The 26,314-nt window shown below is 32.1% G+C and overlaps 2 protein-coding genes across 3 annotated transcripts in view; one reads left to right on the forward strand and one right to left on the reverse strand.

Moving 5' to 3' along the window:
- Nucleotides 1-2,286, forward strand: part of LOC136985077 (casein kinase I-like) — a 40,618-nt gene extending 38,332 nt beyond the window's left edge. The window contains exons 8-9 of one of the 2 annotated variants that reach the window (XM_067282282.1): nt 47-206; nt 279-2,286. In XM_067282282.1, coding sequence (XP_067138383.1) covers nt 47-206; nt 279-421 — 303 coding nt within the window. In that variant the 3' untranslated portion in view covers nt 422-2,286. Of the gene's footprint in view, nt 1-46 lie in introns of both variants that reach the window. The other variant, XM_067282281.1, reaches the window with a different exon arrangement.
- LOC136985076 (radical S-adenosyl methionine domain-containing protein 1, mitochondrial-like) lies at nt 1,662-26,314 on the reverse strand. The gene is made up of 14 exons (XM_067282280.1): nt 26,143-26,314; nt 23,624-23,676; nt 23,440-23,546; nt 21,995-22,127; nt 17,288-17,333; nt 17,052-17,219; nt 15,819-15,911; nt 15,551-15,601; nt 15,429-15,482; nt 15,300-15,363; nt 15,085-15,232; nt 14,935-14,989; nt 2,555-2,658; nt 1,662-2,408 (listed from the first exon to the last, which is right to left on the reverse strand). Exons 1-14 carry the CDS (start codon nt 26,287-26,289, stop codon nt 2,330-2,332), a joined length of 1,302 nt encoding a protein of 433 aa, XP_067138381.1. The 5' UTR covers nt 26,290-26,314; the 3' UTR covers nt 1,662-2,329.

Raw genomic sequence — 26,314 nt, forward strand, 5'->3', positions numbered from 1 at the left:
TTTACTTTAATTTGATGAAATTTCAGATACAGCTTTTAATTTTCAGGGTGGTAATCGAAGCCAGCAAGAACAGCAAGATGAGAGAGACCGAAGAGAACGACATCATTTGCATGGCAGTACAGCTACACGCGGTGCTCTTCAGGCACCAACAACTGCAAGCAGTAGTCGTTTGCGAGGTGCTCCAGATTCAGCTAGTCCTGCAACAGGTAGGTCTCTGCCACATCATCTTGCTCCACCAACCAATATGACACCAGTATTGAATGCACCTCCAACTGCAGCTTCAGCCGCCATGGTAGTAGGTGCTTCTCATTCAGTTGCTCCTTTACCGTCCTCAATGCCACTAGGAGTTACCATTCGTTCAAGAACAAGGTCTACACCCCGAGCAGCCATATCAGCACACGAAGGACCGGCCCAAAGATGACAGGGGTTTTTACTGATGTGCTGTGAAGTTATTAACCATTCTGAGCAACCTATTTGGAGACATACTGAAATGAAACAAGAAAGGGTAAACCGTAAAGAGTAATAATGTAAATGTTGGTGTTTATAAGCTTGCAGATAAGGATAGACAATGCTAGTCTAACTAGCTTCTAATGGGATGCATTAATAGACGACTGAAAATGAATAAAATTGACGACATTTGGTTTCAAGTCCAGTCAATGTATGCGTGCTAGTTCTGGATTAGTTCTTTTAAAAGTATATCATGGGCAAAACTGTTCAAATATGACAGCCCAATTTTCCCCAGCCATGACAGTTGAATTTTATGGTGCACAAATATGAACAAGTGAGTCAAACGATACTCATTTGAGGATGGGAGATATAATGGCAATTTATTTCTGCAGATTAACCTAAAAGACAATTAAAATATTTTCCCTCATGCATTGTGCAAGCTGGTAAATCAGCTTTTAGAAATTGTAGAAAATGTTTGATTTTCATTGTTCCTTTTTCTTTTTAGATTCATTGCCTTGTCATGTGTCAACAATGCAATGTTACATTCATCCATAATGAACAGCCTAGTTTTTACAAATATCAGGAACACCTTCTATTATAAAACTTTGTATATTCAATGCACAAACTGAACTCAGGCTGTAGTCAAGCCATCTATACATTTTTTATAGCTGTCTTCCTGTACAGTGTGCTTGGTCAAGGTCTGTTTTTGTTTTTGAATGCAAGTGTACTAATTTAAGTTCCTGTATAATGAAACTTACTGCAGAAGAAAACTTCCCAGTTAGAACAATAACTTCTAATTAATTATACAAATGTATGAGTTGGTATTTAGTAAATATAAAATAATAGCAACTTAAAGTCAGGCAGCAATGAAAATACCAGCCAAATAAAAATTAGTCCATAGCAGTAAACTTGCAGTGAAAATTAGAGCATAGAATTCCAAAGTGATCAATTCTTTGTAAAATACTTAGTATGTTATAGAAGCAAACTAAGTTGCCATGTATTTATTCATCAAGATAACATTTTGCACAATTTCAGTAATGGTATGTTGTTCAGTGTAAAAAAAAAAAACAGTTGAAGATTGTGGGAATATTTGAAATTTTTTAAATAACATTGATGTTTAATTAACAAAGAAAATCATAAAAGTTTCTGTCTGAAATTGCTATAGGTGCTTCTCTATCCCCAAAACAGATGATTAATTTTTTTTTAATGAAGAATCTGCACTTCAAGACAGGGAATTTATCTTGTATATTTCATGATTTGTAAAACCAAAAGTATAATTAATTTCTTTTTCCTTCTCTGACAGATCAAACATGAAAGGATGCACTTTTTGCTTAACAAAATTATTTCTATAAGACCAAAAAGAAACATTTTCCAACATTAAAAAAAAATCATTTGTGCTTCTCACAGCTTCAATTTACCAGCATTTGCTTGTAATAAGTGAGGTAAATATTCCAAAGTCAACTTTTTGTGAAGACAAAGAAATGTGCCTAATTTTGATAGAAATCTATAGAAATTTGCAAGTTGTTTATAATTGAAAACTGAATTAAATAATTTCTCAAAAATAAAAAAAAAAGAAGAAAATACCTAACCTTTTTGGAATAATTTTGCAGTCAGTGCTGCAGGTTTATGCATCTCTTATCTGCAATCTGTAAACTCATTTTATTATAGTTTATTAACAGAAACTTTTGTCACCATTTGAAATTTCTCAATGTCCGAATCCTGGTATTTGTACATTATATTGACATGATAGGATATTTCTACTATCATTGTTATGAAGTGATGTCACCAGTGTAACTGTGATTGTAGAGGTTTAAATAAAATAAACAAAATATGCTTTGAGTTTGATAGCTTTTAATTGAGAGAAAATGCATAATTGACAGTTTCATGCTTTAATGTATGGTAAAAGATCCTTTGTGATTGTATCTGCAATTCTCATTCCATCTTCTGTAGGTGCTAGTCTCCTATTTAAACAAAGTTTTAATCATAATATTTATGTACAAATACATTTTTTTGTATTTATTAAATCCAGTAATTAATCTATTAAAATAGTGTGAATTTTTTTTTTTATGTTCAGTTCAATAATTTTTTCTCTCTAAAAACTACTTACATTTTGTCAAAGATCAAAAAACCTCCATAGACATACTCTCTCAGAATTTCTGATGTCTTGAACGTATCTGATAAACTGATGCCACTTGAATACTTGCACCATAACTGAAAATTGTTACATCAATAAGATGTGAGTGGTAAAAAAAACTATTATTCAATTTTACTGACAAGGGACCCGTTCAGACTTAACAATGAAGTCAGAAGATAAAATTTTGAGAGGGTAAGTGGAGTTCCAGACTTAGTCAAAGCTGTTTTGGTGTCATCTCTGTTAAACATTTTTCAGGCAATGGAGTCAATTTGTGTGTTGGGTGGCAGTTTCATTTTTTAAGATTAAACAATAAGACATATTATCATTATTTATTAAGAATTAATATTACTCTGCTCCAAACTCGTCACTTAATTAAATAGTGATGACATGTGCTCACTGTGAAGAACCTATTATACTCGTAGAAACTTCAAAACCAACACACGTTAATCATCATTGCCTTGACAAATGCTAATGTCAAGTTTGATAGTTCCTTTCTAAGAGTCTATGGGTAGTATGCTAAAAATGTTTGATATTAAATTATATTTATCCTTATTAATCAAAGAAAATATCTTAACAAATAAAATGGCAAAGCCACTCTTGGGACAAGACTATGTCTCGGAGAGCGCAATCAACACATGCGCAAATCTCTCACTCACACCTGTTTGTAGAAACATCCCAGCATTTTGTATTTTATTTTGACCCGGATTTTGACCTACAAATATGGTTTATTTTGTGTGTGCATGATTTGGGCACCAAATACTCTGCCAAATTGCAACTTTTGACATGTACTCCTTCATACCTCTAAGGTGTGCAGCTGTTGACAGCAGTGGACTTTAGAGATGAGACAATCTTACCAAAAAGATTTTAATTAGTGATGCCACGAATAGTGATTTTGCCAAATACCAAATATTCAGCTACACTCTCGGCCGAAGCCCCGAATGTCCGGCAAAATATGTGTACATTTCGCGGGTGACGGGCTACGAACTGTCTCATTGCGGTGGGTGCGGTAGCAATGCCGCGGGCGCATTTGTTTTGCTAGTAGATCGTGTCACGACACGGATTATGTTCATTGTTACATCAAATTGTGTTACTAATAGTCATAAGGACTATCAGTAACACAATTTGAGCTTGAAACACAGTTTAATTTTTGACGAGAATGACAAATATCTGGTTGCCACTTTTCTTGACTCACGTTTCAAAACCAGTTTCCTGGGATTAGTTCAAACGCAAAGAGCAAAACAAAAAGTTCTTTTAGAAGCTCTGAAAATTAGATGTGATGAGTCTACTAATTCTGATGATGATTCTTCTCCACTTCGTAAGAAAAGAAATATCAATGAAAATGATAAAACCATTGAAAGACACGACAGTTTATGGAACTGTTTTGAGGAAATTGCTACAGAAAATATGCAAAATGACGAGGATGTGGAGAAGAAAAGTGCTATTGCAAATGAGATTGATTTTTATATGAAAACTGTTCACCTAGATTGGACGACAGACCTTTACAAGTGGTGGTCAGCAAATGCAAAACAGTATCAAAGCCTGACAGAATTTGCTAAGATTTATCTATCGTCTCCCGGCAGTTGTGTATATAGTGAGAAGCTATTTTCAGAAACAGGTATAGTTTATAAGGAAAAGCGCAATCGTTTGCTATCAACAAATGCTGAAAAAATTGTTTTCATTCATCACAACTCACCACTGATAAATTATTACATTTAATACTTAAATCTGTGATTAAAATAAATACATTTTTGAGTAATATGTGTGTTTTTTCCCATGATTTGGTATTCGGTATTCGGCCGAATTCCGAATATTAAAAAAAGTAGCTGAATATTCGTGGCATCACTAATTTTAATGGGAAATAAATTTAATATGAACAAAACTACATTTTTTCTAACTAGCATTTAATACATGCAAGTGCAATGAAACACACTACATATTGAAATCTATGTTACTTGGAGCAAAACATAGACTACACTTTAACTATTTCCATTGTTTATATGATTAGTGGGTTAATGTTATCTTAGGTAGCCAAGATGGCTGCTCGTCTAATTCTAGCAAGGAAACAGTGGGACACACGTTCTAACCTAACCTATTCTAATAATTTGGTTGCTAATAATTATGGTAATAGAATAGGTTAGGTTTGGTTAGAACGTGCGTCCCACTGTTTCCTTGCTGGAATTAGAAACGAGCCGCCGCCTTGGCTACCTAAGGTAACATTAACCGATTAGTGTGAATAGAAATTGCACGTTGTTCAGTAAATTTTTTTAATGATAGAATACTGGTAGGAATTTAATTTTTCTCCCCATAAAATATGAAAGAAAAGATAAACTTTGCTTATTTAACATTTTTCTTGCACAATGAATTGTGAGTAAGTACAATATCGTAAAGTGTAAACACGCAAATATTCGGTAAAAAAACAGTAGGTATTTTATTTTGATTATTCTATTTTCTCTTGGATTTGTTTTGGTCCATTTATGCAACCTTAAATGTGATAGAAATTGAATTCAAAAGCTGATAAGCATACAAAATATCATAACACATTAAATGCCATACTAGTGGGCCAAATGAACGTGGCCATGGTCCTTGTTTTTTGAACAAAATAGCACAAATATGATTTTAAATAGCTTTGTTAAAAAATTTTTATATCAATTTTTTAACAAAGCTATTTAAAATCATATTTGTGCTATTTTGTTCAAAAAACAAGGACCATGGCCACGTTCATTTGGCCCACTAGTATGGCATTTAATGTGTTAAATATTTTCAAATCCATTTAAAAACTTGAGTTATAATTAAATGAGATAACATTTTGTTTCTTTTGTTTGTGGATATCAATACATTCAATACAATCAAGTTTGCTAAGCTCATTTGTTGTTACACAGTATCCTTAGCATACTAACCTGAAAAATATGGCTAGTATGCTAAGGATATCAAGAAAATTTATTCCTATATAATTAACATCAATTAGAAAGTTTTTTAATAATAATACAGTATATAATGTGTCAAAATTCATAATTTTCAAAATTTTGGTTATGTTAAAAGCACATACAAAGCATGTATATATTTTTAATTCTGATTAAAAATTTTTAATCTCTTTCACACTCAAAGTAGCATTTGTTCAGACTAGTGCACAAAAAACCATTGTAACAAATGTTTTCCTTTTAGTCTGAACCAAAAAAAAAATGGAAGCAGTTCTTTACACTTTTAGCGATTTTAAACTAATATCAGTTGTATTTTTGATTTTAAAAATTCCAAATATTTTTTCCAATTACAGTAGAGCATCGATTATCCGAACACCGATTGACCAAAACATCAGTTAACCGAAAGCGTTCTAGTTGGACTGTGTAATCAAACATTTTTGATACTAGATATAGACATCACATTACAATGTGGCCGGTTAAGAACTAAGGTATTCCATAAGACCTCTTATGCTCCACTTTTTGTCCAGGCAAAATTGCACGATCCTTTTGGTTACAAGATCTCTGCTTTTAAGTCCCTTGTAAGAAGGGCTTACATCCATCGTTCGATGGCAGACGATAGGAGAATGGAGCTGGAATATATTTCAAGTGTAGCTAGAGAGCATGGTTACCCTGCACACTAATTAATGATCTGGTCGCACGCCAGGAACAACCGGCAGAAATGGCACTTCCGGGAGGAGAGTCCTTTTTACCTATTGCTTACAACAAGATCCTTACCAACAGCTACAAACAAATAGCCTGCTTTACGAGTAACGGGACTGCTTACAGATCTCTGACGGTTTTCTCTTGTTTAAGAAATGATAAAGACTGATTGGATTGAAATAATATCCCAGGGATATATTCCATCCCTATTTGCGATCGTAAGATGAATCGTCCCGGTGAATATATTGGGGTGACCGCACAATTGCTTTAAAACAAGGAGCATAAATACACCATTCAAAAAGATCTTTCCACTATGGCATTGGCTGCTTTTGCTATTGATGACGACGTCAGGGTGGACTTTCATAAGGCACAATTACTGCAACGGTGCAAGGACCAGGCCAGCCTAAAATATCTCAAACAGCTGGAGATATTTAAAGCATTCGGGAGGGGAACAGCCATCAATTTTAAAGAAATGGACTCGTTGGAGGATGCGTGGAGGGCGTATTTTGACATAAAATAGATCGTCGAGTTTGTCTTTATAATTTATATATACATCGAATTTTTTAAAATAAGAAGCCAGTTTGAAGACTGCTTTTTAAAGCGGTACATTGAGCATGCACGTAGCTTTGGGATGTGCAGTTTAAATTTTTGGAAGGTTTGTTCTTCTGCGTTCTTTACAAACATGCTTAGAAACCCGATAGCAGCCATTGAAAACAGAAGAAAAGTTCATTTTGAGGAGAATTAATTGCTGATTATGGATAATTACTTTTTATTTATTCCATATTTTCATTTATCAATGAATAGAAAAATAATCCTCACACACATAAGTTGCTTTTAAAATACAATATAATTCAAAGTGCTTGTTCTTTTCCAATAAAGACCAATCTTCTTGTATTCTCTGTTTGCAATACACTTTTATAATTAACGTTTGATAACTTTCAATCAAATGAGGATCTCAGAGCAATCATAGAAATGAGAAATCGGGTTGATTTAACAGATTTTTCAAGCCAATGTCCAGTTATATGTATAATTATGCATCATTAAACATAATTTACACAGTTTGTTATACATTACTTTAACAGTCCAATTATTAATACTGATATTCTAGAAATACCGTAAAAAATTCTTCGAAGATATAAGGCAAGAACAATTCCCATTTTATCATGATTATGCTGCTCCTGTATGAGCAATTACTTAAGTAGTACAGATGAAATCATTGAGCGGAATAATTTTATATAAATACGAGCAGAATTAATTTTACCCTTTAAAAGAATAGGCCATATAGAACCCGGTGCCATTTTAGCCTCTTGGATACTATAATTTTTAGCATGTAAAAACAGTCTAGAAGATGAAAATAATAATTCCAAGTATATATAATTTGAAATGACTTGTATAAGCTGATCATTAAAAAGACCATTTCCCTGTGAGTGATAATCAAGAAGGGTGGTAGATTATCATCACTTGTTTTTGAAACATTTGTAGTTAATCCATAGTCACAACAGAATTCCTCTAGAATTGTGATTTTATGTACACACAAGAAAAATCACAATTCTAGAGAATTAGTGCCGTCGCATTACATTAGTGCATGTAACTCAACTCGATCAGAGAGAAATTCCAAGTAAGTCAATTTAGCAAGTTGCACTATCAAACCATTAATGTATAAATTAAAAAGCAGCAGACTCAGAATCTCACTTCCGCGAAACTTCAATGCCAAACGAATCGGTCATTTTGGCTAAAATTAGGGTTTCTCCAACAGTATCTCGGCTGTTTTTAACCCGAGAAATCCCGCAAATTTCTTAAAAATTCACTTTTTTTCTTATTTTGTGTTAAAGTTGAGGAAATTTTGCAAATAGGAAGTATAATTAACTCATAAAGTGTCGGAATACATTTGTATTTATTAATTTTAAGCCGGCTTATTAATTTTTTAAATTTTTGCTTATTATGGTATGTCACAGATTGTCAATAATCAATACATAGCCTATTTGTGACAGGACTGAAAATTCTTTACTTGTCAGAAGCTGTAATATCTGGAATAATTGTGCTCACGCTGTCTTAATTTTTAACCATGCCCAGTAGCTTCAATAACTGCATTATGCCAGATTGTGTAAATTGGGCAAAGATACAAACGAGTACGAAGTCTGCAAGTATGAAGTTTTTCTTCGTAAACCCGATTATTAAAGACAAACGAACTGCCAAATTATCGGGCCGTAAGCTCGATGCCGCTATTAAAGCAGCCGAGGTAGACAAATCAAGAATACTAGACTGAAAAAGAAGTACTGTAATGCATCTCGAAAACAAACTAGAAATCTTCCGGGCTACAGGTGAAAAAAAAACGCATAACATCTGTCTTTTCTTAAATGCATTAAAGACAATTTCGTCCACATCAATTGAATCGAAAAGGGCATTCTCTGTAGCAGGACTTTTTAGTAAAATAAGAATCAAATTGAGTGATTGGAGTATCGACCATCTTTGCTTTTTAAAAACTTAATACAAAATAATAATTTTTGTTATTAAATAAAACATGTTATAAATTTTTATATTATCTTCTAACTTAAAAGTTTGATTTAAGTTCATTTTTTTCTTTAAATTTTCAACTCAATTCAAAGGCATTTTTGTTGTAAGCAGTTTCCAACAAACTTTAATAAACTTTTTCTATTTGTGAACATTTCTACATAATATTTTTATACATATTTTACACATCATCATTAATATGTCCTGCAACCTCAAAAATAGTAATAGCTCCTTTTAGCTCCTTTAGTATAAAATCTGTAAAACATTCCATTTCTATTGGAAACACTTTATAGACATCCATTAAGAATTGTTCATCATTATTATTTGTTTTATTAAATTATGGCGATCTGCCTTGGGGGATGCCTTCTGGGATGTCTTTTTAAGGGTAGCCCCTATTCGGCCGTTACGAATGTGGAGAAAACCCGGAAAACTCCTCGTAGCTAGCCCGTCCTGGCGAGTCACGAACCCACGACCCAACTCCTGGTGTTCGGGGAACGGAACTGCTTGGCCACTGGTGGGCCTTCATAGTTAATAAGTAAAGAATGTTTTTTAGAGAATTCAGTAGCATAATAATTGAACCATCTTTCCAAAGGAATTCTTGAATTACCAATGAACTTTTACATTTAAAACTATTAATTATTTGCCAAAATATTTTAGAGTTATTGCATGTGACAATCTGCTGTTTAAGTTCCAAAAATAAGACTCTTTTGACATAATTTATATTCTTTTAAAGAATTTTTATACGAAACACAACATTTATCCGTATTTAATTTTTTCACTTTCTTAAACAACGTCCATAGATTTTTCTCGTGGAGTTACAATACTCGTTATCGTATCATGTATTTGTTGTGTGCCTTTTAGGCGTTACAGATTTAACGTCATAAATTAAATATAAGAGATTGCCACCTTAGCTATATATTCCACCAGATCATTGGATGTGAGGTTTTCCTCCATGTTCATCTAACAAAACTTTATCCAATTTAACAGCAAATGAAGATTTAAATTCATTCTTCTATATTGTGTGTTTACCAGCATATCGTCTATTACTCCAGGGCTTAAAGCAGTCATGGCAATAAAAAAAAGTGAGAAAAGAGAGTTCACACTGAAAAAAAGCTAAAAAAGCTAATAGTGTTAAAATGAACGAAAACAGGCGTTATTAAAAAAACACACAAACGCGCACATATTTTGTATCAATAACATTGCATATGATATTAGATTGATTATTAAGTGGACTGATAAGATTAAATATGAAAATAGTTAGGCTGAGTTTATACTCCAGAAAAGTGACCAGTAAGACTGCATTAAGCCAGAACAGGCCCGCATTAAGTTTTCATGTGCCCCGTACAGAATTCCCACCGTTACACAGCAAAGCAAATGGAACAGTAACCTAACTACCAGAATGTGTTTCCATATAACATGCCAAATTTCAAATGCCATTTATTTCAAGGTACATTTTTTGATTTCTTCATAAAAAAATGTAATTAAAGAAGAAAAAAAAACAACTTCTGGCAGAATCAGTGGGTTGCATGTTCATTATATAGTAGGGGTGGACAAGCAAAAGTTCAGTGGGAGCCAAAATGTAGGTTTTGCAAAATGCATGGGAGCCACAGTTCTGTACTTTTTTATTCTGTACTGCAGTTCTGTACCTCGATTTATTATATAATATAAACAAGTATTGAATTTTTTTAATAAACATATTTTCACAAAATTGTGGAAATAAAACTGTAAAAATAATAATAAAAAGCAGAAATTAACACTTTCGGCAAAAGCCACATAAAACTCAAAAAGAGCCGCGTGCGGCTCTCGGAGTCGCATTTGCCCACGTCTGTTATATAGCAATACCACTAGTAATTGTGACCCAATCATTTATTTGGCAATTTTATCAATATTTTTTAAATGATTAAAAATAAAATTACAGAATTCATTACTGGTAATACTAGTCTCCAAATCTATTCCCCTGAATACAATAAACAATTTGTTAGTCATTCCACCCACAACTGACAGAGAAGAGAGTTTATAAAAACAATGTAATTAAACATTTAGCAGTTTGTTGTCCTTCACAGTGGGGAACCGGCAGAGTCTATTACTTTCACGGGAGAAAATATACAAAGCTTTCTACTACCCTGAAGTTGAAAAATAATACAATCCCATGAAATTTAACAAATCTGACTTTAATAAGTAAATGATGAAATTATTTACAGAGAGTTGATATTTGATAAGTTTAGTTTTTTGCTCTTATAAATCAAATTACAAAAATTATAAATGAAAATCTCATTTTTAAAAAATTAAAATCATAAAATTTCGCTTACAAAAGACTGAGATGGAACGCATGCTTTTTATTATCGCTTTGTTTTATTAGACACAGATATTATTCCTACATAGATTTATTAATTATAATAAACATACATTATGTATAAAATTACATTAAAATAACACTGTAATCAACATCTGAAATGAAAAAGTAATTGAATCGCGTCTCGCCTCCATATTAATTAACATGCATTGGTGTACGCAGAGTTTGTTATGGAGGCCTAGTAGAGGCTGTAATTTTCTGGGGAGAGCACCAGGTTAACTGGGGGGGCGTGCCCACCCATGCCCCTTCCTGGCTATGCCCATGTTAACGCACCACAGTAATTAATTGATCACGTTGCATCAAATTAAATAATTTATAAAAATTAAAATAATAAATACGTTTATAAAATAATTGGCCGTATCTGTTCGCAATGATAACGTAAAACACACTGTACTTATAGTTTATCATTTCCAATATTTAATTTATTTTTGAATTTTAAAATATAAGAAAAACAATTTTTTAAATAAAGTTTTACGCATCTATATCTGCAACTTTAGATAATACAAAGATATAAGAATCCATCAAAAATGTTAATTAATAATAATTAAAATCGAGAAAAAATATAAATTTCTTTCGAGGTAAGGAAACTTGTAAAAAGTCAGATACGCAGTCACGTGACGCCCGTCTCCCCACTTTGCGTAACCAAACGGTCGAGGTTGAAATAAAACCCAAGCAGAAGTAAAAACAAACATCGGCATGTGTATAAGACAATAAACTTGAACGGGAGCGAAGATGAGACATGACACCATGTAATTTATGCTAATTACTTTCTAATATTAAAATATTAAAATCTTTAATAAATTATAATTAAATTAATTTTTTGACCGAATTAGACTAGAAGCATATCGAAAAGCTACATTAAAGTGAAAATAGCAATTTTTTGATGCTAAATATTTACAAATTAATTTTTTAATTTGGTGCCGGATTGACCGCAGCTGTTCGAAGGCGCACGCGCGTGATGAGTTTTATAGTTTCTGTCGAAATGGAAAACGAAGGACACCGTTAGAATGCAGAAAACCATGGTGCATGCCAAATATATAAGCACCCACTTAAAACCAAACTTTTGTCTTTGTCTAAAGATTGTCTCTACAGAAGTTATTAATATTTAGGATATTAGTTTAAAATCTTGTATTTCCTGGCACGAGATTCGCTCGATCTTTAATTTTACAGAGTGCTAGAAAGATACAAGCTTTGAAACGAGTGTCCTACAATGTTTTATTTAATAATAACAGTAGAAATCAAATTTATTATCTAAACAAAATCTAACACCTTATCTTCGCTGAGAAAGTTTAATTTTAAACAAACGTTTTCGGCCTATTCTATAGGCCATCCTCAGGCTAAACAAATCGAATAGAATTTATTATTTTATCAAATTTATTTATTATCAAATTTATTATCGCTCAACAATCATCATTTTCGGTTTTTCTATGTTAGTCAAAAACGAGTAATGTCATCGTTTAAGCTAAAGAATAGCAGGCAGTTGGAAAGAAGTTTGCTTAGCAACTTACTTCAGAAAGTATTGGGTTCTATACGATTTTCCGTTGCTAAAACATGAGTTTCTACTGTTAGTATTAAATAAAATCTATTTCTTTCTTTTGTCCACTGTGCTTAAATAAATACAAATGCTAAAAATAATGCTGTATAAAAATCACTCTTAACGCCGAACTAGAAGTGTACTTATGTCTTAATGCAGCGTGATTATATCGAAGCGCCGCGGAGATCGGTATTTCACAAGGATACAAGCAGGAGAACCCACGAGCAAATTCCTACAGCATGTGCAGAGTATCAAGCTTTGGGAAGCTCCTCGTTTTGTTAATCTATATAAATGTAGTACACTACATGTGTATACGACAGTGCCTTATCATGTTGCGCACGGTCCATAAGGCATATGGGGACGTGCCGGTCACAATTTCGCTCCTGAGCGCATTTACAAAAAAAAAAAATTCACATGGGAAGTGAAAAAAGCTAAAAAAGTGAGTTTTTCTCAGAAAAAGCTAAAAAAGAGAGGAGCTATGAAAAAAAGCTAAAAAAGAGAGTCACTTTAAGCCCTGTTACTCCTGATGTTATCAAAGAGATCATTGAAAGAAAAACAGGTGAGTGATCAGAGCTTATCTCTTGATAAAACACAGATCATTTACAATATGAGAATATATTTCTTGTGACACTGCCTCCCTTAGTTGCATGGTAAGTAAAGTCACTTTCTTTATCTGGAAGTAGACCATTTAAACACACAAGACTGTTATTTTTCACAAAAATGATAATAATAGAGGGAAACTTCTCTAACTGTGGAAGCCTTTGAAACTCTCAAGGTGATTTGTCGATTGCCAGTAAAAAATGACAAATAATCAGGGTGTCCCATTCTGGCGTTAAAATCTGCACGTAAAATCAGATTAGTTCCACGAAGCAAGTAGTTTTTCTATAAGCAACAAAATATTCTTAAAAATCATCATCATAATTATTGTTAGGTGGAATATATGACACTACAGGCTGGATATTGGTTAAATCTTCGGTATCAAGCCGTAAAATCAGCACAAATTGTGGCTGAAATATCAGTTTAACTTTAGAGACTGCATCTACTCTAAGACCGACAATTAATCCGCCACTGGGTCTTCCGGGACCTTCACAACCATATGCTACCCGATGATAACTTTTATAATCATTAGAAAACATCGAATCAATTGCGAGAGATGTATGCCACGTTTCTACCGGACAGAACACATCCACTCCGATTATCAGATTCCAGAAGTTAGGAAAGCAATATTTATTATTTAAACCTGCAATATTATAAAAATAGAAGTTTCATATTATCATTATTATCCAAGTACAGAACTTTATATTCATCGCCCTTATCCTTTTTATCATTGTAAACTACATTGCTAAAATGATTGTTCTCAGTCTGTCTGGATTTCACCTTTGTAATTACTTTGTAATTACATGCAAATGATTAATCTGTTATATTGTAATTCAACATTCCTAGCTTTAACAGATAATCTATTAAAAATTTTATGATTAATTTTAAATAATGAAACTGATATTTTTCAATTATGTAGGACTTAAATAATTTTTTTCATTTTAAAAGCTTTGTCGATGATTAGTGATGAAAAAAATTGAAATTTGTATCAAGGTCTCATATGAACAGAACAATATATTAATGACAATATACAGTAGAGCATTGATTATTTGAAAATCAATTGACATTGTCACAATTCTCTCAATTTTAGTAGTGTCTTGCCCCTGTACACCATACTTTTCCTGTTAACAATACAATCATGCCTGTCATCTAGCTAACATCATTCAGGTGATAATTTTTGAACAAACCCTCTATAACTAACTATATACAAACTTCTAGCCCAGGCCGAAAGTTTGTATATAGTTAGTCAGAGCCTCCCATCGCTAAGCTTTCCATATCTAATTTTGACTTTCGTCTATCTAACTCCGTTCTCGAGACGAAGGACGGAAGGAAGGACGGACAGACGAATGCCAGTGGAAATTTGTAGGTGTGCAATTTTTGAAAATTGCAGCACAATTAAAATATTAATCTTTTTATTCTTTTCCTACCAAGAGTGATCGGTTATCCAAAATTATCCCACCTTGATTATTTCAGATAATTGATGCTTTACTATATGAGAAACCTTGTTATTTTAGTTTTAATTATTTCTATTTATATGCCAAAAGCTCTGCTCCTTGTTATTAGTGATTTTAAAATAATTTATTAAAATAATTATATAAAGATTGTCTCTGTAAAGGAAGACTGTTTCTTCCTGGTGATTGGACGTAAAGACAAATTTTAGTTTATTCTGTGTTTTTTTAACTGATAATTATATAATTATTCTCAGAGTTTTCAATAAAAATAATTGATTTCTGAAACTTACTTTGTTATCTATACCCATTTTTGTTCGTAGACCCATCATAAGCAGCTCTTCTAAGCTAGAAATGAATTATACGAAAAATTTATAAATGAAAATCTTAAGTTGTAAATATCAATGTAAAGATTGATCCTGGGGAAGAAAAAAAACAATTACATTTCTTTAGACGACTGAAATACAACTTTTCTGGTCCCGTGACCGTATTTTTCTACTTCATACATCCAAACGTCAGGTTCTAAAGTTTGAATTCTTGCTTCTCTCATTTTATTTCCAACTCCTCTGCATATAAAACGGCCGTGTGCACCTGAATCACGTTTCAATTTCCGATTTATGGAATACAAATTGAAAAAAAAAGTCTGAATGAATAATACCTGGACCAATTCCAATGTATTCCGTTCCGTTCCAGTAAGAAGAGTTATGTACACTTTCGGCACCCTTAAGATTTGTTTATATTTAATTTAGAATTGAAGTAAGTAATTATTATATTGCGATATTCTTACATTTCTTGCATAATTGGATACTTCATAATGACTGAAGTTTGCTTCTGTTAGAATCTAAAATTTAAATTATAAATTAAAGAAAAAACAAAAGCATTTTGTATCCTAATTTAAGTAATATTAACTTTTACGGTGTCTTCGTACATATCGGCCATTTCGTCGTCATCGGGCATAATCTGAAGTGGCAATCGTCAAAATATCATAATATAATATTCTTAATTCTTAAAACTATAAAGTTTTCAATATTGTGCATAAAACATAAGCAATTGCTAATGTAATAATAGCCACTGTATAGATTAATGAATAATTAATTTGATTGTGAGGAAGATAATAAAATTATTTTAAATAAATGAATATTTCTATTTTAACTACTATTAAGACAGTTTTACTTACTAGTTCTTTATTTTTCACCTGCTTAAATAAACTTGTCCCTCTTTCTACAGTCAACTGATATATAGAAAGGTGATCATCACAAAGTTTTAAAGTCTGAAATGAATAATTCAAAATTAAAATCAAGTCACTTATATCATATGTAATAAAAAACATATTTCTTTGCAGTTATGTATACTAGAAATAACCACCTTCGTCTACTTGCTTACAAATTTCAAAATGTGCAGACTTTATAACCCCATACAATAAACCTTGTCATTTCCAAGTTTGTCCAAAACATTAGCGAGGTCGAGGCCAAAGTTTTAAACACGAAAACGTGTACGTTGGACATTCGGCACCACATTCCCGTAAGCCCAGAAGTTTGACAATGGCGTTTGGAAGGTCAGTGGAATCGTGCTCGACATTCCAAACGCCATTGTCAAGCTTCTGGGCTTGCGGAAATGTGGTGCCGAACGTCGAACATACACGTTTTCGCGTTTAAAACTTCGGCCTCAACCTCGCTATTATGTCAAAAGTCAAAGCTGATGAAACTTACTTTCAAAGATGAAGATTTAGATTTAACTTTGCCTTAACCTATCACACCTAAAGCTAATGTGACATTTGAGAAATTTGCCAAGGGGAATGCAATCCAAGACAACTTTCTACGAGAAACTGGTTCTTATTTATGTGTTAAACAAGTAAAGAAAATATTGTAATTTTTTCATCATCATAACATTTCACCTACATTTTAACAAAAGCGCTGAACTTTCAAATATCTTGCAGCTGATGCATAGGATATTTTCAGCTCCTTTGCATGTCTTCACAAAAACACTGCTTCCAATGTTTATGGTAAACCACATTAACCTAAGTCCATTAGTCTAATGAATAAACAGAACTAATTTGTATCAAATATTCAATAGGAGGCTATACTCTTTCAAAAGTAATTGTGAAGACTTCAAGCAACTGTCACATTTCACAGTTCTACATCATCATCTTGTGAAATTATTTGTAAGACATATAACGCAATAATTGTCATTCTGGTAAGCTATAAACTTGTTCTTTCCATTGCTATAAAATGATCTATGTTACACAACCGAATAACATTTCTATAATAATTGTGAATATGCCAAAAATTACGAAATACACACACGACATAATAATTTTATGACTAGTTAATAACCGTAGCTTAAATTTTCTTGAACGTTGTAACACTTTAATGTATAAATCAAAAATTACTTTGATTAATCAGCAAATTACCCGAGAGAGTTCTTCAATCCAAGACCGTCTACTTTGTCCTGGACGTCCAAATATCATGTCTAAAGAAGTAGATCCCGGGAAAATTTTTTTGGAAATATCGAGACATTTTAAAGCTTCTTGCAAATTATGGTTTCGACCCATTACTTTTAAATCACGATTGTCCAATGCCTAAATAGAAATTTCATTAAATATATATTTTAATGCAAATAAATTTAAAATTTACTTTTGAAACATACCTGAATACCTATTGACAATCGATTTACTCCCGCAAGTTTAAAATCCCTGCACGTATTCAAATAATTTTATTATGAAATATAATGAAATAAAGTATAATTACTACACTAAAAATTAATTTAATATATATATATATAATCTAAATAAAGGAAAATTTTAAGTTGTGCCATAAGAATACTGGAAGACTCAACATGTGAATAAAGTACACATTAAAACATGAAGTTTTGAATGAAGCAATGCCACAGTGATAATAAATTGCGGAAAACAAGCATCATCGCAGAAAAAGGCTTCAAGGTTTACTTTGCACCTTAAAGGTGCTAGCTCTAATTATCAGCCAAATTATTGTAGGTGCAACGACTTTACGGCACAAAGTAAGGCCGCGACTCCACTAGCCGTAAAAGGGCCGTAAAACCCCTCACCGTAAACGCTTTTAACGCCTGAGCAGGTCGTAAAACCAACGTAAAAGCGAGTTGAGCAGTGTTCAACTCACTTTTACGTTGGTTTTACGACCTGCTCAGGCGTAAAATATCATGGTCACGTGATTAAAAGCTTTTACGGTGAGGGGTTTTACGGCCCTTTTACGGCTAGTGGAGTCGCGGCCTAAAAGCTCAAAGCTTTTTTCTGCGACGATGCTTGTTTTCTCGATTTATTGTCGTCACGACATTACTTCATCCTTGCAGTCTATGTAATGTGCACTTTATTCACATGTTGAGTCTTATTGTTGAATCTGCTTCCACTATTCTTCTACATACTGTATCAAGGATCAAAGTTGGCACTTATAAATAAGATCTATTACATTAAAATTGTTTATATAGGATTAAATATAAATATTGTTTCAGGGTTTTATAATTCATTATTTGGCTATATTTGAATATGAATTATCAACAAACAACGTGAATCGCATTAGAAAAATTTATGGTAAACATATTTTCAGTGCAAGCTTCTTTTGGGTATAATTTCTAAATGCTTTGTTCAATTTCAAATATGATTGCACTATTAGATTCATCATTAAAAATGATTTAAAACTATGTGTAGGATAGCCATACAGATCTATAAATATGGGACTGTCACCGTATTTCACAACTCTGTCCTGTATTACTATTTGTCCCATTTTCTTCCTAAACTCTGTGAGGTGGCTGGCACACGGCGGTGTCCCAGATCTCTCGATCAGTCTCAACTGTCAGCTAATTTGTTTCACGAGTGTGTAATAAAATAAATACCGTATTTACTCGCATATATGATGAGGTTTTTATTCGTTCATTTTTCACTGCTTCAAAAACTTAGGTTGTCCTATAACACATGAGCGAAAGATTCTTTGCATTTTTTTTAATAGTTTTTGTGAACCTCTTGTGTTTAAAACCAAAAGTATTTTATCTGGGTCGTTTGAATCATTCTTGTGTGTATTGTCAGGAGTAAAGGTGAATAGCAATAGGAAAAGCAAAGCTTTTGAATTGGATTCCAAATTCAAATTCCATCACATGGGAGCCCGATATAAGTTTTAACCCATTTCCATGTGAAAATAGACGATTATTTGGAAATCAGAATTCAGAGAAACTCATAAGTGTAATTGACAGAGAGTGGATTCGACTGTTACGAATTGACAAAAATGGTTCCTTATTGTCCAGCTTTACATGAACAAATTCTGTTGTCGATTTTACACGATTTTTCCTTAAAGTTTAAAATGCCAGTAACTTTCGCTGAACAATGTGTGCATTTACATGCATTTGATATTTTTTTTTTGTGACTAAACGAAACAACATTAGAATTGTTTTAATAAATCTAATTTTTCTTTTTTTGATCTTTAAAGTCACACTTTGTCCTATATGCAAGATCGTCTTACATGTGGGTAAATATGGTAATTTCTCGCTCCTGCACATAGTCTTTTTTAGGTAAAACCATTTTTATACCTGTAATAAAAGATACCAAAGAGGAAGTGTCACTTTAAAGATAGTCATTTATAAAGAAAGGCAAACTGAATTTGAAGCACTGTGCTCTATTTGTAATTTTCATATTGCCATTAACCATGGTGGAAAATCTAACATTCAACAATATATTGCTACAAACTTTCAAAAATCAAATATTAGGACTGCTTCAACTTCTAAGGATATTTCTAGTTTTACGATAAAGAAAGATTTGGAAGAAGAAATTTTAATTGCGGCTGCTGAGTAGTACGTCACCACCAATCATTTAACTCGTTAGATTGTACTGCTAAATTGAATGCATCGATGTATGCCGACTCAAAAGTAGCCACTACGCAAACAACTGCCACAACGATCGTGAAAAATATACTTGCCCCTTAGTGTGCAACAATGCGTTAAAGATTTCAATGAGGTGTCGTTTTTTGGAATAGCTACAGATGCCAATAACCATAACGCTGAAAAGATGTTTCCCTTAGTAATCCAATTCTTCAATGAAAAAGACAGACAGCAATCCAAATTAATAAGATTGGTTTCTTTATGTAATGAATGTTCTGAAACAATCGCCAAGTACTGCAAAATATCTCTTGAAAATCTAAATATTCTCATGGATAAGCTTATTGCTTTTTGCAGAGATAATACAAACACTAACTTCCGAGGCCTAAACAGAGCTGGAAGAAATAATGTGTTTTTTATACTGAACTCTGAATTGGAAAGAGATATTGAAAGCATAGGACGTCCAGCACACGTTTGGCACAACACTATCAATAGCCGCTGATGTTTTGACTGTCGATGTCGAATCAATAGTCATAAAGATATTCAAGTACTTTAGAATTTCACACTGTGAGGACTGAAAAATTCAAAGAGTTTTGTGAATATGTCGGTGTTGCCCACAAAAACTTATTATCCTACGTTGGGACCGGGTGGTTATCACTTTTACCCGCAGTTGAAAGAATATTGAAACTGTGGCAGCCATTATAAAATTTTTTTCACTAGTGAAGAGAGACCACCAAAAGCCATTAACAATTTTTTTGATGGTCCAATGAGTGAAACTTATTTTTGTTTCTTACATTCACAGCTTAATACATTTGAAACTGAAATTAAAAAAAAATAGAAAAATCAAACATCACAGTCCTGGAAGTAAAGAGACAAAACAAAATATATTGAAAGAAAAAAAAATCCAATTTTATTGAAATGGCAACAAAACAAATCTTGAATTGCTTAAAGCTTGATTCTGAAAGCATCTCCAAAGTGGAAACTTTTGAAAAAAAGGCTATCGATTTCTTTAATACTGCTGTGGAATATATTGAAAAATGGTCACAATCATTCCAAAAATTCACTGGATGGCTCTCAACCAAGTTCCCGAATGGGAAGAAATAGAACATACTATTGCATAGTTACAAGTAAGAGACATTGATATTGGCAACACCTAGATTCTATTCAAGCAGTTTGTATATCTAAAAGATTATTTAGAGAAAAATAATACCAACCAAAACTGCAAAGCAACTATGAAATTGAGTATGGAAGAGAAATGGCTGAAGTTTTTTGCAGATACAAAGCATATTGATCAGAAGTCATGTCTAATAAAGCTATGCAAATACATATTTGCCATTCCGGCCCACAATGCAAATGTGGAGAGAATATTTTCCCTAATGCTAACTCAATGGTCGGACAAAAGAAACAGGTTGTCAGTGGAGACAATTGAAGCAATTTTAAAATGACTTGCGCCCAATTTTATAATTATACGAAACAAGAAAATGTTGTAATTAAGAAAGTAAAATCAATTTTAAAATATGACTGGGCTAAAAAGGATTAGCCTTGCATCTTTTTTATTATTCTTCGTGTTATGTGCTAAAAGATATGAGTTACCATTCAAAATTTTAAAGTTACAATCATTTTGACCATTAGGGTTCAGAGGATAAATTATCAAAACACCATACTAAAATGCAGTCTTTAGATCTATTAATGATATCAAAATTTCAAATTTCTATATTTACTAGGGAAATCTGAAGATAATAGCCTAGCATGGCCTTTCTGAAACAAAAAACCATTCATTGGAATATGGCACTGTATTATTTACATTTTTACTATACAAGTAACTTTCAATAGAATTTCTTCAAGACATTTTTAATAAAGTGCATATAAGTTTTTGTTATAAATTTTGAAAACAATAGGTTTTTTCAAGATGATGAAAAACAATGATCTTGATCTTGTCAGAAGATACAATCTTTAATGGCTTGGTAATTTGCAATTCCTAACTCCAGAAAGTAGAGAGATTGAGGAGCACGTATTCAGCCCAAAACGTGAACAGCGGATGGATGAGCACTGCCATCTGGCAATTCTATACAGTCAATAATGGCGTTTGCTACGTCTAGAATGACAAGTAAACGATCGGCTTAAACTTCATTTTTTTTTGTGTTTCTGGTTAAAATTATAACATATTTTATTAAAATAATGATTATTTAAGCATTTACGAATAACATTGTAAAGAAACAGATGATTTTAATCCAGAAATTATTTAATTATTCAATTTTTTAATTATGTATTTCTATGTTGTGCAAATTATTGTTTATGCATGTTCTCCTGAATGTAACTCCCATGTAAATCACATCACAAATGGATGCAAATTTCACTAATTTTTATATACCATGATGGTTAATTAGTTTCAACATTTCTAATGTCAACAGTTGATCTTTGTATGAAATATCCAAAGGTATGCTTTCTCTGATTATCTTGGGTATCCAGGTAAAAAAAATTGTTCATCACTAATGTTTATATAAAATATAGACAAACCTGAGTAAATTTGATTCTGCATTAGTTGGATTACATTCTAATGTTATTTCTGCATTATCATGTAATTTTGAATTATCACTGATGCATTCTATACATGAATTTATTGTCGAAGGTTTAGCTAGACTAGGAGTACCTATAGAAAAATACCACATATTTAAATATAGAGTAGAGTAATATATAGCAATATATATATATGCAGGGAGTTATAAAGTCTGTGTCACTTTTTTAATAGTTTTGGAATTATACATGGTAGAATTAATCTGTAAAAAACATAAGACTGATGTGACTAGTTTTTTCTCATTGTTTAAAAAATTGGTTATTATTCTTCTTACCTATTATTATTATTTTTTCCAGAATTGTTATTCATCAATAGATCCGTCTTTGGACATAAGTGACATTTCAGCTTAGCCAACCAAAGAATGCAATTTACTTTCTCTGTTAGAGAAGCTATGGGCCAATAACAATTCTGAAAAGAAGAGTCATTTTAAAGTTTCAAAAATGAATAAAATAAATAATGGGTAAGAAAAATAATAATTTTTGAAATAATGAGAAAAAAAACTAGACACATCAGGCTTATAAATGTTTTTTCAGATTAATCCTACCAAGAATAGTTCCAAAACTATTTAAAAGTGCACACGGACTTTATAGACAACCTGCATAGTATAGTAATATACATAGATACATATACAGTAGACTCCCCTATAACACGGGTTCATATAAGACAGATTCACATAACACGGTGGAAAAATTGCGACTGTATTCATATAACACGCTAAAAGAGGCTCATATAACACGGTAAAAGAATGAGAAAGATTATCGTGGCCGACTCGTGTCTCGACAGGATTTGTCGAATCTGGACCAATAGCAGACATAGCACAAACGGTCGAGTTTAAACGAGCAGCGGACCTACTAAATATCATTTATTATTCAACGGCAATATAAATTATATTTCTATTAATGATGTCTCCAAAGTTTGGCAAATTTTTTGTAGAAAGAATAACTTATCGGGGCGTCTGCGGTTCAAAGAGTTGCTCGGCGACAAAAACAAGCTTAAGCAATGGCGTCTTCGAACGGTGCACACTCAGTAAGTATTCCTACAATTTTTTGTTTATAGCATAGTTTACATGGATTATTCCCAAAAAATTATACGTGTTTTGAAAACGTTTGAGTCAAACAAGTCTAGAATCGATTAATTTTATGGAAGAAAACCTATCAAACAGCCTACCCCCTAAAATGCACAAGTGCCAGGCTACGAACGGCCAACGTATTTATAAAATCTAAGTGACTCGTACAACACGGAACATATCTACCGTGTTATAGGGGGTCTACTGTATATTAAACACCATATAATTAAAAACTTCTCTAACTGGAAAATAAAGCAATAGAAGAAGACAAGTTATTTTCAATATATTTAAAATTATAAGAAAAAATTAAATATTTATTACCTCCTCCAAAATAAATACTCTTGATAATTTTAATACCACTTAACTGCAATAAATATTTAATTTCTTTCCTTAAACATGATAACATTCTTGCATGATTCACATTATTACTGAAAATATTTATATAAATTAAAACACAAAGGCAAAATAACAAAGAACAGAATAAAAGAAACTTAAATCTACTTACTTTATATATTTATTAAAATTACAATAAGTACATCTTTTCATACAATAAGGCCACTAGAAAAAATTTATTTTATGTTTACTATTTTTTCTGTAACTAAATTGACATTTTTTTAAATATTTGATAATATAAAATTTAAATTATTTAATACAACTTATCAAGAGATTATGTAATTTTTGTTTAATTAAATTGCATTTGAAATTTACAGCATTATATGATTGTAACAAGATACAATTGAAAATACGGTTAATGCAACCATTGGTGCCAAGATGGCGGCTCATGTCTGATTCCAGCAAGGAAACAGTGGAACGCACGTTTTAACCTAACCTATTCTAATAATTTGGTTGCTAATAATTATGGTAATTAGAATAGGTTAGGTTAGGTTAGAACGTGCATCCCACTGTTTCCTTGCTGGAATCAGAGACGAGCCGCCATCTTGGCACTAAGGGTGACATTAACCGAAAATACTAATAGTTATGAATAGTACTTTGAGTAAATAGAGTATGATAGCAAAATTATATTTTAAATTTGCTTTCATTGATTAAGTATTAGAAATAACTGATTAAGTTGCAAAAATAAATCTCATGCCAACACAAACAGGTTTTACATTCTCATCATATAAATAATATCAAACAAATCTTCAACTTAATGAAATCTTCACTTTAAAATGCTTTCAAGGCTATTGCTCAGTCAGTTTAATGTAGCTTTGAAAGAGCCTTTCGGTTAGCAAAAATTAAAATTAAAGTATTTTAGTTGATGGTTTGTTAAGACTGTTTTTGAAACAAAAATTTTAAATATCAAAATTATTTTTTTAATTTTGCAACAACATAACTACATTGGTTTCCATAAATTAAACAAGTGTAAAAATTGTTGTGACTAAAAAAATATGCATCCAATTCAAATGAAATTTGGCAGTTTTCTTTAGCACACCATATATTACTTAAATTTGCAAGAGTATTTTGATAAAAGGCATTTACATTTTGTATTAGCTATAAAAATAAAATCATATACACATATCAAAATTAAATATAAAAAATGAGGAGTGTGGTTGTTCTGAACAGCAATGCAGAATCAACAAGTAATGTTCCATGCTATTAACAATGGGATCAATAATTCCCTGTAGCAAGAATTAAATATAGAGAAATATGTTTATAATAGGCACTATACATTAAATCAATATCCAGCAAGAAACAACAACATTCTGCAAAAGCAAATGTTTTGTAGTTTCTTGATGGATATTAGTTTTGTGTGGTACTTGCTTACGTATACCCAATCAGAGATGTTGAATTTATGCTTATAATAGATCAAACATTATGCTCAATTATAGTAATATATTTTATTTGAACATTATGTCTAACTTTATAACATTCCAAGAAAAATAAACTAAAATAATTGTTTGACTTAAACAATAATTATAACAATAAAGTATTTATGTCAAACACTGTTTCAGTCTTAATGGGAAAACAAATCTCAACAGCAATAATTGGAAAAATAAAAAATATATTAATGTACACTGACTTAATTTAAAAAAAGCTGGCAAGGGCTCTTGCATGACTTTCCGGGCACTCAAACAGAAATATAAGAGAACCGGGAAGGAAAGACGACAATTTTCAATATACAACACCACAGCACACCGGAATATAGTTAACAATGTACCCAGAACCAATAACCGGCATGCACAGAAACCAAAAATTAACACAGACGTTTTCAAACTTCACCAGGAATTGTTCTTCAGGCATTATAACAGTCACCCAACGTAACGTCTTAAAAGCTTTTTGGAATATACAAATCTAATTTTACACCAATGTGCATAAATTACAAAGAGGAGACGGTTTTGTCAATGGCCAACAAGCTTTGCTCGAAGCGGTTTAACCATTCGTCAAGCAACTAAATGCATAGGTGCAACACGGGTTTTTAAAAATTTTTGTTTTGGCAATTCCACTGTTCGTTCGAATTTGTATATTCCAAAAAGCTTTTAAGACGTTTCGTCGGGTGATTGTTATAATGCCCAAAGGAAAACTCTGGTGGAATTTGAAAACATCTGTGTTAATTTTTGGTTTCTGTGCACACCGGTTATCGATTCTGGGTACGTTGTTTCAATTATAATTTCTAAAAGTCAGGTGGGGAAAAAAGAAGCAAAAACATTGTTTTAGTGTAGGGGTGCTATTTTTGAAAACTGTATATGCCAGTAATAAGTAAAATTTGCATTAAGTCTGACCCTTGACTTGTAATCTCCAAATTATAATAGCATCAATACCCCAAATGTACTGCTGTCAGATTTCAAGATTTTGGTCCATTGAGTCCTAAGACAAAGTAAAATACAGGCAAACACACGTACAAAATTTTGTTTTTGAAATCAGGGAACTTTAAAACGTCAAGAAATGCAAAAAAAAAGGATCTCAATTTGTAATACTTTCCTTCTTAAGCCGGGAAAGTATAATATAATAAAACAATAAAAGTTCTGATGAAATCTTATCGTTACATTCGTTTACTTTACGTGGTTACTTGGCAATATTTCTTACATGAATATAAATTATTGCTTCTGCATTCTCATTTATATGAGATAAAGTGTTCTGAATAATGTGATTTCTTCGAATTTTGCATTGTAAACAACAAAATATTTGCCTATTGAATAACTTTTTAAGAACTAATTTTGTCGTTAAAACCATGCTTCTGCAGTCACGTTGATCCAGA

This window comes from Centruroides vittatus, unplaced genomic scaffold (genome assembly GCF_030686945.1).
Source record: "Centruroides vittatus isolate TY-2023 unplaced genomic scaffold, ASM3068694v2 contig_950, whole genome shotgun sequence".
NCBI lineage: Eukaryota > Metazoa > Arthropoda > Arachnida > Scorpiones > Buthidae > Centruroides > Centruroides vittatus.

What these genes read in the sequence shown, in the direction of transcription:
- LOC136985076 (XM_067282280.1), bottom strand. Translation starts at nt 26,289, where the DNA reads ATGGTTTTAACGACAAAATTAGTTCTTAAAAAGTTATTCAATAGGCAA. An exon ending in AAGCAATAATTTATATTCAT is followed by an intron (nt 23,677 to 26,142) that starts GTAAGAAATATT and finishes AATTTTTTCTAG; the next exon opens with TGGCCTTATTGTATGAAAAG. An exon ending in GATTGTCAATAGGTATTCAG is followed by an intron (nt 17,220 to 17,287) that starts GTATGTTTCAAA and finishes ATTTCTATTTAG; the next exon opens with GCATTGGACAATCGTGATTT.